The sequence below is a fragment of the Trachemys scripta genome, chromosome 2, assembly GCF_013100865.1.
Source record: "Trachemys scripta elegans isolate TJP31775 chromosome 2, CAS_Tse_1.0, whole genome shotgun sequence".
In the NCBI taxonomy this organism is placed as follows: Eukaryota; Metazoa; Chordata; order Testudines; family Emydidae; genus Trachemys; species Trachemys scripta.
Window position 1 is genome coordinate 261,609,636 of NC_048299.1, and position 14,162 is coordinate 261,623,797.

A 14,162-nucleotide genomic window follows, 5' to 3' on the forward strand; every position below is an offset into this window, starting at 1 on the left:
AGAAGTCTTGGAGTCGGCATCTAGCTTTTAAACAAGCAAATACATCTTTGGTCTCATTATGCTCAGTAATTACGTTGTGCGGGAAGTCAATAGAAATAGAAGCTTAGCTTGGCTTTCCTTTCTTGACCTCTGATTGGTTGCCTTTGTTTGAAATAAAGTTACCAGTACGTTCTATAAGAAGTAAATAAATCTATTGCTCTATATGTTTGTAAGTTCAAAAATAGAATAAAGCCAGAATAAAGCACAAAAACACAATAGAAAAAGTTTCCTTGTTTGCTTTTATTACTTTTGTAGCAGGGGAAATGGAATATGAACAATCTTACTTGGATATTAATATTCTCTTTGAACAGCGGCTTAAATGAAATTGGATGTCTGTGTGGAACAAAACTTGAAGCTATCATTGCTATGATTTTTTTTTAACTTCTTTTTCAGAAAGGGGCTGTTTGCTGGCATAAAGCTGAAAAAGAAGAAAAAGGGCGAGAAGGGGTTAATTATTGAAAACAAAGGAGCAGCAGGTAAGGCCTATTAAATCAATATTACACCTGGTTAGAAAAGAGAATAAGGGTGAGATTATTTTATCCCTAACTTCACCTGTAAAATCATTTGACTTGAGCCTTACAACTATTGGTTTAAGAAATGATAAAATGGGCAGTAAATTCCATATCAGTCCTAACTAAATATAAAGACAGCCTACTCCTACAGGATTAGCTGTTTGGTCAAAGGCACTCAGATCATATGAGTGCAGATTATAGCATCTGAAATGAGCCTAATGTTATAGAAATAAATGGTCAAAACCATTTTTCCTTTAGGGAGGCACTGAGTATTGGACAGTTCAATCTGTTCTAGATACATATTGATTAAGTTACAGGAAATTTTGAATTCCATCCAGGTCACTGTGATTCCATCCAGAAGTTGTAAATCACAAGAGAAAAAACTTAGTGGTTTGTGTGATTGTCAGAAGCCTGAGAGAGAATTATAGTCCAGTCATTTTAAATATTTTTAAAATTTTTATCTAATACATGGATCTTGCATCATTAATTTACACAGGTTCCTATTTCTCCTTTTCCTACTGTACTTATCTCTTCCAAACTCACATAAAATTCTCCGAGGTGTCTTCCCCCACTACTTTACTCAACTATTCCTATAGCTTTCTCTTTCACCTCCACCACATCAGTGATCTCATACAGAAGGGGTTAGTTGAGTCTCATAAATAATAGGTGTGAGGTCATGCTTTGAATTCTGTGGGGTCTTTTAAAATGGGGATTACAGTGTGTTTACGGCAATCTATGAATTATTATACAGTAAAGAACTGGCTGGTACGTATGTATACCATGACCCTCTATTGTACAGAAACAGAAGTACTTAACTGTGTGTCATAGACACTATATTGCTAACAGCTGCTACATCAAAGGCGATTCTCCTTTAGCTCACATGGCAAGGGCTTCAGCTATTGGAGCAGGAAGATCTGACTTTTGTCCGTACTACTGCCATGTAGTTCTGAGGGAGCACAGTGTGCAACACAGCAATAACCACTAAATTCCTAGGTGGTCCTGTTTTTTTACAATACGTTACATTGCTGTTCATTAGTGAAAACTGCTGCACTTTTCCATGCAAACACTCATGTTTCAGCAACTGCTTAATACAGCAGATTCTGCCATTAGACATCTACATCACTGTGTTGCATCTTCATACACATCATTAGTGCCTTTGATTACTAAACATCTGGACTATGGGAGAAATCTTTTAACATGACAGCAGGTTCCTTCTCGGTTCTGATTGAGGATTTTGTCTCCTGCTGGGGCTCACAAGATGTATCAAAGAAAGAGTACACCAAGGGATTATGTTCCACTGGCTGAATCATTTTCATTTTCTATCAGTGAATTCACACAAGGCAATATTTGTGGCTGATTAGTAATGGAAAGGAGTTCTCAGTTATTGCAGGAACTGGGTAGAAGTATCAAAAATATCTGCTCAGATATCAAAATGATAGATAGCATAAGGAAATTTTAAAGGAAAACCATTACAAAATTACTTAAACATTTTTATTGATAAAATGAAACTGAAAAGATGTTGCTTGACAGAATATAATTCTGGCACATGGCCATTCCAGCTGGAAAAGAATTCTGAGTGTGTCAGCCTACAAAGTAAACAAAGTAAAGCAATAAAGTGCAGTCATCAAACACCACATGCTAGAGTAAATAGGACAGGGGCAATGATCATGAGACTGCAGAACAAAAGAAAAATGTAGAGAGGGACCCTTAGGGCTAAATCAGTGCAGCTGGTCCTAATGGAGCAATGCCAATTTATGCCAGTTAAGGTTGAAGTCCTTGGCTTCAATCAGAGCCATACCAATGTTTATGAAGATGCCTCCATGTCCAAGTTTTCTTACCCTGGTATTTACAGGCTTTTCTGTGTCTCCCATCACCATACTACCTGAGTGCCTCTCACACATCATTGGCAGTATCTTCACAACTTCTCAGGAAGGGAGGGAAGTATTATTAGCACCCCCATTTTGCAGATGGGGTACACAGGCATAGAGAGGTTAAAGGAAACACTTTCAAAGGTGTTCTCTGGTTCTGGGTGCATCAGTTTTACCCTTCAAGTGTTTCCAGTTGGGCAGCCAACTTCAATGGCCTTGCAGGGATCAGTCCTGGGTCCAGTACTATTCAATATTTTCATTAATGACTCAGTTAATGGAGTGGAGAGTCTGTTTATAAACTTTGCAGATGACACCAAGCTGGGAAGAATTGCAAGCAATGTGGGGGACAGGATTAGAATTCTTGATAAACTGGAGAATTGTTTTGAAATCAACAAGATGAAATTTAGTAAAGACAAGCGCAAAGTACTACACTTAGGAAGGAAAAATCAAATGCACAACTAGAAAATGGGGAATAACTGGCTAGGTAGTAGTACTGCTGAAAAGGATCTGGGATTTATAGTGGATCACAAATTAAAAATGAGCCAAAAATGTGATGCAGTTGAAGCACCACCCTCTCCCCAGCCCCCACAAAAACTAATATAATTCTGGGGTTATTAACAGGAGTGTTGTATTTAAGACACAGGAAGTAATCGTCCCACTCTATTTGGCACTGGTGAGGCCTCAGCAGAGTACTGTGCCCAATTTTGGGCACCAAACTTGAAAAAGATGATCATATGGACAAACTGGAGAGTCCAGAGAAGAGCAACAATAACGATAAAAGATTAAGAAAACCTGACCTGTGAGGAAGGTTAAAAAACCTGCGTACTGTATATTTAATCTTGAGAAAAGAAAACTGAGAGGGAACCTCGTAACAGAATTCAAATAGGTTAAGGGCTGTTAGAAAGGGGATGGTGATCAGTTGATCTTCATGTCCATTTAAGATAGGACAAGATGTTATTGGCTTAATCTGAAACAAGGGAGATTTAGGTTAGATATGAAGAAAAATTCGCAACTATAAGGATAATTAAGCACTGGAATAGATTACCAAACAGGGTTGTGGAATCCCCTTCATTGGAGGATTTTAAGAATGTGTTAAACATGTGTCAGAGATGGTCTAGTTATACTTGGTACTACATCGGTGCAGAAGAATGGACGAGAGGACCTCCCTTCCAGCCCTACATGTCTATGATTCTATGACAGAAGGGGATACATTTTCTTTATTTTTTTGTTAATCAGGTGAGCACGATGAAAGTGAGAGTCTTCACCATGAGATGTCTGGAGGACAAGAAGGGGGAGAAGGTGATTTCATGTATGATGACGCTGCATCTTCCAGTGGCTTTGCACCTGCAGGGCCGCAGAGGAAAAGGTACTTTGCTGCATCACTAGCATTTCCAGTTATTCCCCATCCTGTTCTTCTTGGGGTACATCTACACTACAGGGGGGAGTCGATTTAAGATACGCAAATTCAGCTACGTGAATAGCATAGCTGAATTCGACGTATCGCAGCCGACTTACCCCGCTGTGAGGACGGCGGCAAAATCGACTTCTGCGGCTTTCTGTCGGCGGCGCTTACTCCCACCTCCGCTGGTGGAGTAAGAGCGCCAATTTGGGGATCGACTGTCGCGTCCCGATGGGACGCGATAAATCGATCCCCGAGAGGTCGATTTCTACCCGACGATTCAGGCAGGTAGTGTAGACCTAGCCACAGTGACAGCACTGCTGTTGGCAGCACATCCCATGGCTAGAATATCAACTTGCTGAAAGTACGACTCTCTCACCTGCTGTACTTCTACATGATACATTGTGATTGTCACCAGATACAGGTCGCTGCAGAGTGTGAGTAATGGAGGGAGGACCAGGATTAAGCTGCTAATGAAAGTGAGTTAGAGAAAGAGGACAGAAATCTTGAGAGTTGTCATGGTTGATGATCTGGGGGAAAAAAATGTGAGTCTGATCCAAGTCCCACTGTAGTCAGCAGAAATTCTTTCATTTATTTCAGTGCGCATTGTATCAGACCCTGTATTTATATCTCCTATATATCTATAGCTCTATAATACTCTGCATGTGCAGAGTTACTTCTTATATATGTAACCCTGCTTGCTCAGAGTGGCATCGTGTCCCCCACTAGTGCTGTTTAGGTCCCCTAGAGATTGATGAGGCTGCTACAACCTTGGCTAAGAGACATGCGTCTGTTACAAAATGCTGACCTACACAGGGGTGTCGGCAGTGGGGATCAAACCTGGGAACTCTGGACCTTAATGCATGAACCTCTACTGCCTGAGCTAAAAGACCTGTCTCTGTTAATCAAACCTTTAGCAGGCTTATTAATCTCCACTGGGCCTAGACACCACTAGTGGGGGACAGAGTGCCACTCCTAGCAAGCAGGGGTTACATATCAATGTATAGGACATATATATATATATATATATACACAGAGAGAGAGAGAGAGAGAGAGAGAGAGAGAGAGAGAAGTCTGATGAAGTTAGAATATCATGTCCTCTGTTATGCGGGAGGTCAAGCTAAATGATCATAATGGTCTCATCCAACCTTAAAATCTATGAACTGGATAAGAATCAGACAGAGATCTTCAGTTCCTGGCATTAAATCCCTCTTTGCATTTTCATACTAAGCATTAAGATAACATTTGAAGAAACACAAAGTTGTTTTGGGGAGATATGGAAACACTTGGTATCATTATCCCCAAGGAATATCCCAGGGCTCACATTTGAAGAGACTGCCGGTGATATAAAACCAAGTAGCCTATCTCAAAACTAGTCACTAAAAAATAGTCGTTTCAAGGAAAATGGTACTAAACACATCTCTTGAGCATGTGTCAAAGAACTAAGAATGTAATGTTTTTGATGGGTGATGCATAATATTGTGTTCCATAATTTAAACAGAGCAAAACTGGTGTCCAAAATTCATGATGGCGAAATAAAATCCCAGAATTATCAGGTGAGTAGACTGCAGTGCACACATTTATAATAACACTACTTATGCTAATTAAAATAACTGATGGGATTGAATCTGAGACTGTTTTTGTGCATGTGTTGTATTTATGCCCTGCAGATCGCAATAACAATAATTGAAGCCCGGCAATTAGTTGGTGAGAATATTGATCCAGTGGTGATCATAGAGATTGGAGATGAAAAGAAGCAAACGACAGTGAAAGAAGGCACAAATGCCCCATTTTACAATGAAGTAAGTACCTTGCAGTTGGGAAGATGCTGTTTGAAATGGTTGCAGAATGGTGACTGTTCATATTACAGTGACTAGAGATTAATAACTAAAGCAATCTAATCTCTCTGACAAGTGAAGTTTGTCAGCAAGCTGTTTACTTTTAAAGTACGGAAAAGCAAAAGTGACAACTCTGTTCCATCCTGCGTCTCTCAACCTCTCTTTTCACATTCCCTCCAATCTGATCTGCCAAGGATGTGACTCGCCGTGTCTCATTCCTCCTCTACCACTCCCATCCCTCATTCATGAGCTCTTCCCAGACTAGTTCCCCCAACCCACCGTCACACTCTCCAAGTTCAAATCGCTCTGACACTTGCTTTTGCAAGTTACACAAGGAGTTTGATAAAATAACTTCCAAAGCAAACCAAATTATTTCTTCTTCTGGGCTTCCTATCTTCTCTGCCTCTACCTTGTAGATTTAGAGCTCTTAAATAAATGTAGTGTGTGTTTAAAAATAATCAGTCAGAAGCATATGTGGAAGGCCAGAACATAGCCTCAGAAGCATATTAGATTAGGCCAGAACTTCAAACTGTGTGGCAAATAGTGCTTGCTAAAGACAGCATAAGCACAATACTAATCTGCAATTTTGTTTTTCCACAGTATTTTGTGTTTGACTTCATTGGACCTCAAATGCATTTGTTTGACAAAATTATCAAAATCTCTGTAAGTATTTTGGGAAGTTTTATGTTGTTTTATTAAACGAGGATCAAATATTCAGCTGTGTGTGTTATACTAGGCCTAACAGTGATGTTCATAAAAAGAGAAACAATTTTGTTTTAAATGCCAATGGTATCATGAGGTTGAAACTGTGTGTACTAAGGTGAAGTGAGGGATGAGGAAAGGTAGAAGAGGCAACTGGTAATGACTTAAAGAGACGTAAAACAAGCCAACAGTAAGATCCAGTGTGAATTTTCATGGGCATCTTTTTGAAAGTAAATTATAAACTAGTGAACATTGTGTTACTTGGTTGAATATTTGAGTGGTGCATTTGCCTCACACTGGCCCTCTGTAGAGGATGAATTTCACCTTCACATCAGTTTTTCTCAGTTTACTGACCTGAAACTTTTTTTGGGGGGGTGGGGTGGGGGAGGGGTTAACTCAGGTCTTCAGATGCAACCCAAGTTCAAATTTGAAAGCTGCATTCCAGCTCTTTAGGCATGAGCAATACCAGTGCTAAGACAATCCTAGCATTTTAATTGTTGCTTGTTATTCAGGAGGAAAAGGAACCCAACTGTAAATTAAGTTGCTATGCTCAGCACTGCATTGACTCTGTTGTAGTGAAACCCCAAGGAGAAAATCCAACTGTCCCAACCAGTCTTGCTTTGAATACTGAAATGAATAAAGATACGGATATTCATTTTGTCAAAGATGGTTTCATGCACCTGGGGAAAGCTGTGTGGCTCTGAATTAACTGCTAATCTCTGCCAGGAATATATTCCTAAAATAGTTGATTCTAGGAATGAAGAAGCATTTAAAGTATGCTATGAGGAATGTGTGTGTTTCGCATAGCATTGAGAGGTTTAATATGTAAAACAGGTATAGATTGCTTAAGAAGGAAGAATCCCATGCACCGCTACAGGCTGGGGACCGACTGGCTAAGTAGCAGCTCTGCAGAAAAGGACCTGGGGATTAGAGTGGACCGAGAATCTAGATATGAGTCAGCAGTGTGCTCTTGTTGCCAAGAAGGCCAAGGGCATATTGGGCTGTATTAGTAGGAGCATTGCCAGCGGATCGAGGGAAGTGATTATTTCCCTCTATTCAGCACTGGTGAGGCCACACCTGGAGTATTGTGTCCAGTTTTGGTCCCCCCACTACAGAAGGGATGTGGACAAATTGGAGAGAGTCCAGCGAAGAGCAACGAAAATGATTAGCGGGCTGGGGCACATGACTTACGAGGAGAAGCTGAGGGAACTGGGGTTTTTTAGTCTGCAGAAGAGAAGAGTGAGGGGGAATTTGATAGCAGCCTTCAACTACCTGAAGTGGGGTTCCAAAGAGGATGGAGCTAGGCTGTTCTCAGTGGTGGCAGATGACAGAACAAGGAGCAATGGTCTCAAGTTGCAGTGGGGGAGGTCTAGGTTGGATATTAGGAAACACTATTTCACTAGGAGGGTGGTGAAGCAGGGTGGTGGAATGGGTTACATAGGGAGGAGGTGGAATCTCCATCCTTAGAGGTTTTTAAGGCCTGGCTTGACAAAGCCCTGGCTGGGATGATTTAGTTGGTGTTGGTCCTGCTTTGAGCAGGGGGTTGGACTAAATGACTTCCTGGGTCTCTTCCCAACCCTAATATTCTATTATTCTATGATCTAATTTGCACTTTCCCCAGAGAGAAATCAGTAGTTGAATGTTTCACACAAGCAAATAGAATGATACCAAGGAAGTGCACATTTGTTTCCCATTGAAGCCCAAGATGATGAGAGTATCTAAGCGGGTGTTGGTTTTGGGGTTTGGACAAGTATCTATAGTTTAGGGACGACTCTTCAGACTTCTGTGGAGCTACATTGATTTACACCAGCAGAGCATCTAGTCCTATATATGTATCCCAAGCCTTTTTCAAACCTAAAACTGGGCTAGAACTTGAGCAAGAACTGCTTAAGAGATATGGGGCAGTGCCACTTGCATTCGTAGCTAGAAATACCCCAAGCCTGGCCTCTCATGTAGTATTTCAGCATTTCTGTTTCCACTCCCAGCCTCACATCCAAAAATTTGAAAACCATTAAAAATGGTTCAGTTTGAATTTGGTCAGAGAAACGAACAATGGTTCAAGGTATTGGGAAAGGGTTCTTTTTTTTGTTTGTTATGAAGTACTTTGCCCATGTATAACAAAAACACCAGGCCTAGATCAGAACAAGGCCCACATTTGAGTTGCAGAAGCAGATGGCTATCTAAGAATCACATGGATCCATGCATACAAAACCTGTTGTTGTAAGATTTATAGAGATGTTCACTATGTATTTGAAGAGCCAGGATCCAGTCTCAATTTTCATACCATCAGAAGTGCAGGGCTTCAAATGCAGTTATCTTGGTTGGGTGCACAAAGTGGGTATTTTCATGTACGAATGGCCACTTTGAGGCCCAGCAAGTCAGCGGTGTTAGCAAATTTCTAGTTTGTATTCCAAATTCCAACCTAATGTTGTGGTGTTAGCCTTTGTAGCTTGGGCATATAAGGGTGAAATTCACCCTATGCAGAGCGCCGGCACAAGGTCTTTGGACCAGTTAAGCTCTGCTTACACCCTTAATATAAAGCTTCATTGGGGCTCAACTAGTGCATAGGCCCCTTGTTGGTCTTTTGCACAGATGTGTATTTCAACCCCAATTACGTGCATGTTTTGGTGCCTGGCGCTGTCCAGCAGGATCAAACCTACAGAGCATGGAATTAGTTCTTTGTGAAATACTTGCTGCATGTGAAGAGTAGATATTTTCCCAAGAGAAATAGTTCTTCCATTTGAATTCTGTGTTTATCTACATATATTTAAAAGATACAAAAGTAATTAGAGCATATTAAATCAATCTCTTGCTTATTCATTTTTTCTCCACACTACATCTTCTTCTTTGAATTATACTATAATTACAACAAGCCTTCACCTGGTAAATGTCTGTTATTTTACTTCCATGTCTAATCTTTCTGATTTAAGTTTTTCTTCGATAACTTAGCCATTTGTCAGCATCTGGGTTGAGGGCCTGAATGCCAAGTTTCAACAGAGAAAATGGGCCAGTGCCTCAGCTGGTGTAAATTGGCCTAGTTGCATTGAATTCAATGGAGATACTTGACTTACACCAGGAGAGGATTTGGCCCCAAGGTTGTAATGATTAGGTCATAAACAAAATATGGCATTTATAAAGGAAATGCTAATCTAATGCAATGCTAATGTATGCTATTATAATCAGGAATTCATTTCAGTTATCTTGGAACATGGCTTTAGAAAAAGCCAGCATGTTAAGGGAATAAAATTGAATGAGTGAGCAAATACGTGTCCTGGCAAGAAATAGCACCATAGGGGATGGAAAACTTCCTACATTTGCTTGGTTTGAAGCTAGCCTGAGGAGAAGCAAAGTTTAACAGCCTTCAGGACTACTAATCCCTCGCACACTGAATCCGTATTATCATGGAAATGTACAGACCTGTGTTTAGAAGCCTCAGGAAAGCTAATAATGTAGCAGCACTACTATGTGTCAACCCAGCAGTTAGTCTAACTGCCATTCGATTTCTGTTCTTGGGGGAGAATGGGGCCCTTTTCTGTCTCTCAAGCCCTTAAAAATGAATAGATTTCCTTCTCATTAACATCTTCAGACACATTATGGCAACATCCTTTCAATGCTGTAGGCATAATTGATACTGTACTTTCATTCTAAGCCCTTATCCCCACTACTCAGTTACATTCTAGGCTGACATTTCTCCTGCTCCTTCTCAGCTGGAAAGTTTGAAGAAAATCCCTTCAGTTATTTTTTGAGTTTATTGATTGTGGAAAAAAATCCACCATGGGTTTTTAGCTGTTCAGATGGTTATTGTGCTTTCTTCCCCCTTCCTCCCTTTCCCCAGGGAGAAAAGAAAAAGAGTTTGATTTGAAACTTCAAACTTGCCTCCTTTACTACATCTGGGTGGAGAGCAGGGAGGGTTGGACAGCGGGGGAAGCTTGAGAAATAAGAGTGAAAAAAATATATACAGAGCACTGCACACAAGAGCTGTTAGTTACTTATTTTCCTTGTCAATTTAAGAGCCCCATCCTGCAAGGGGTGGAGCCCTGTGGGACTTCAGTGGGAACAGAGAACACTCAGAATCTCACAGGGGCATAGGTGCTGGAACTAGGGGTGCTGCCACAACCCCGGCTTGAAATGGTTTCCATCATATACAGGGTTTACAGTTTGATTCAATGGCTCTCAGCACCCGCACTGTACAAGGGTTCCTCACACTTCACACCAGAAGGCCCCTATGTGCCCACAAAGTGTAGTTTTCACATGGGACTATCCCTGAATATCCACTCAGACTCTGGAGAGGGGAGAGAAAATAAAAGGAGAGTAATGAGAGAACTGGACCCTGCCCTTGACCTTCCCTCTAATAAATCCCTTTCTTGCCCTGACTAAAGCTTTATGAAATGTCATGGTTTTGGTTGCGCAGGACTCGTGAAAGTATTTTATGTGGAGTGGGGCTGCCAGTTTGGTTTCCATGGGTTCAGGCTCCTATTGCAGCCACAAAGTCAAAGTGAAATTCATCCAAAGCTGTTGTTTTCCCTGGCTTCAAGGTGAGACCACTGAGTTTCCATGGTTTCTTTGAACCCCAAAGCCTATTTTAACTCAGGTTCCTTGAAAATTAGATGGATGCTATATTAGTGATTTGACTGGTCTGGCATTAGGTTGGCTGCTGCTTCAGTTTCCTAGAAGGCATTGCTGAAGGCTACAGTCACATGATCCTTGGGCTACATGTCCTATGATTTGAGAGGAGACTCAAGGTCTATCTCCTCCATGACAGACCCAAACCAAAACCTGAATTCCAGTCTGTATCTGTGTCTAGAATATATAGAACTGAAGCCCTGGATACATGTGCTTCCAAATTTGAGGGCTCAAAATCCAGATCCAAATTTGAATTCTTCCCAAGTTTGTGGCGTGTGGATTTGGCTGTTCTAGAAACATGAATTCTGAACTCAGATCCTAACCCAGATCTAGGATTTTAGTTTCAGGCCTATCTCTCCTTCCAGTTTGGTCAAAGATTGTTTGAAATATCTGCTAGCTCTTGTGAACCTTTTCTCGAAAATGGGTTGAGTTCCAGACTCTTAATTAAACCCAAAACCAGTGAGATTTGTTTCATAACAAAAGGTTCACACTGCTCTTCTTCCAATCCCACCACAAGGAAATGCTGCTGGCCAGCAGCCTGCCTGTCACCAGTAGTACAGACTCAGGGATTTGAAAACCAAATCCAGATGTGAGGGGGAATAATCTGACCAGGAGATGCTGCTGTTGAATCCCTAATCTGGAAGGATGGAGCAAGTGTCCCCTGGACCCGATCTTCCTCTGATTTGCACCAGTTTACATCCGTGTCACTCACTGATTTCAATAGAATGACATTTTGTGAGCTCAGCATTGGGCCCATTGCGCGAAATACATAATGAAACTTTGGAAAGTAACAATGTAATTTCTTCTCCTCTGCCTACACACAGTTTTTGTACCAATTTAACTACTGGTTTAGAAAACAATACAGGCACAGCCCTTAGCGTGGATGCAGTTATTCCAGGATAAAACTCCTTATATCCCTCTTGCTTGTTTAAATGGACATATATAAGTAATTTTATATTGTTATAACTGTGGGTTCCACTGATTTAACTATATTGGTTTCTAAACTCAGACAATTAAATCAGCACAAAAACTGATCAGCCCTAAGGTGTCTATGTCTGTTGTTAGATACGATCCCTACTGGCTTCTGTGGTTGCTTTTGTCATCTATGTCAAATATCTTTGCTTGGAATGGTGTTTTGTATATTGAGTGGAAGGGGATCTCTAATGTGCCTTTCTTTAACAGGTTATGCACAACAAGCTGATCGGGAGCTTATTGATTGGTTCCTTTAAAGTAGATTTGGGGACAGTGTATAATCAGCCAGGTAGGAGATGCATTTTCTAACTTCTCTTTTGTTTCATATGTGTTTTTTCTGTTGTTTGTCTTCTTCAGTCAGGTGAATCTCTTCTTGGGGCCATCACAGAGTGATTCACCAAGGTCCAGGTTTTCAAAAGAGCTCATCTTCTGTTTAGGCACCAAAATAAATGGCTGGAATTTTTTTTTTTTTTAAGAGCTCAGCATGTTGCATGCTAAGTGTTGCAAAGTTAGCTGCAGAAAACTAGGTGTTTTTGCAAATCTGGCCCTTATTTAGGTGATTAAATGGAGTATGAATTCTTATGAAAAGCTGGCCTCATTTGTGTATGGTGAGCGCTTGAAAATCTGGTCCCGTGTGTTGTATAAGAGGGGAGGTCAGGAAGGGAATGGGGGAGATAGAGAGGAGACTGGAAAAGGGACCATGTGGGATGGTGAAATGAGAAGAGAAAAACAACAGAGAAAGACAAAGGAAGAAGAGACAAAGCAGGAGAGAGAGGAAAAGATCCAGCCCATTTACAATCATCACCTCTAGAGCTGTTAAGCACTTCCTGAAATTTTAAATAAACAGCCCAGGAAGGAATTTCGCTGATTTCCTCCTACCTCACATTTGTGACCAGCAATATGAGTCACAGACTGGAATTGTGGTTCTAGAAAACAAATATCTACACTGCAGTACAGTTTTTAATGTATTTAACTTCTCAGCATCCCAGTGAGGGAGGGGCATGCTATTTTATAGCTAGGGAGCTGAAACACAGAAGCTATGACTTCACTGCAAAAAAAAACAACCCTGCGGCAGCAAGTCTCAGAGCCTGGGTCTACAGATTTGGGCTTGTGCTACAGTGCTAAAAATAGCAGTCTAGATGTTCCTGCTCAGGCTCTCAAACCTGGTGAGGAGGGAAAGTCTCAGAGCCCGAGCGGGAATGCCTACACCATAGCATTAGCCCGAGTCTGTAGACTCCATTTCACTCATCACTCTAGCCACTCAGAATATGGAAGACACAGGCCCTGTCTGCACTCTGTTTACCAGGCTAGACTGGGCAGCAGGTTTACCCCTTATAACTGTCCTACTATATAAGGCCATTCAACAGAACTGCCCCAGTGGCTTCCTCTTTCATATATTCCTCTGAGGTAGTCAACATAGAGGGAAATATTTCTGTCTATGTTGATCAAGAAACCCTGGTTCAAACCTGGCTAAGAGCAACCTTGCTTAAACGGACACCAGCCATCATTTGGAGAGGGGTGCACTGGGCCATACACTTTGACACTAAAAGCCTCTAGCAGATTCAGCTTTCAGCTTCTTCCCTTGGGGCTTCTCTTTCCCATCCTACCACTGTTTTCTTCTGAATCAGCTGCTGTGCTTGTGCCTTGCCTGTAGTTCCCACCTAGGGCTTCATTGAGCAGCACTTCACACTGCTCCTCCAAGCGTGTTTATTTCCACTCAGCTCTGGTTCACATGCCTGTGCCTCTCCCTCTCAGTCATCCACCACTCACCATTATTATCACTTGCAAATGTTCTTGGTGAGCAGGAGGGTTATTCTCAGGAAAGTACAAACATTGTTTGCAGCTCTCTGACTGCTGACATGCATGCTGCAGTGGGTGTATTTGTGCCAGCTGCATGCCCAGCGTCAGAGCCCTTAGAAATTGTCCTGAGTGGTGTTTCATAGAATCACAGAATCACAGAACTGGAAGGGACCTCGAGAGGTCATCTAGTCCAGTTCCTTGCACTCAAGGCAGGACTAATTATTATCTAGATCAGTGGTTCCCAAACTTGTTCCACCGCTTGTGCAGGGAAAACTTCTGGCGGGTCGGGCCGGTTTGTTTACCTGCCGCGTCCGCAGGTTCGGACGATTGCGGCTCCCAGTGGCTGCGGTTCGCTGCTCCAGGCCAATGGGAGCTGCTGGAAGTGGTGGCCAGTATGTCCCTCGGCCCA

The 14,162-nt window shown here is 41.7% G+C and overlaps 1 protein-coding gene across 1 annotated transcript in view; it reads left to right on the forward strand.

Annotated features, from left to right (window-relative positions):
• Positions 1–14,162, forward strand: part of FER1L6 (fer-1 like family member 6) — a 148,221-nt gene that overhangs the window by 43,180 nt on the left and 90,879 nt on the right. Inside the window, exons 2-7 of the mRNA XM_034763575.1 lie at positions 433–515; positions 3,656–3,785; positions 5,320–5,374; positions 5,489–5,620; positions 6,257–6,319; positions 12,164–12,242. Coding sequence (XP_034619466.1) covers positions 433–515; positions 3,656–3,785; positions 5,320–5,374; positions 5,489–5,620; positions 6,257–6,319; positions 12,164–12,242 — 542 coding nt within the window. The remainder of the gene's footprint in view (positions 1–432; positions 516–3,655; positions 3,786–5,319; positions 5,375–5,488; positions 5,621–6,256; positions 6,320–12,163; positions 12,243–14,162) is intronic.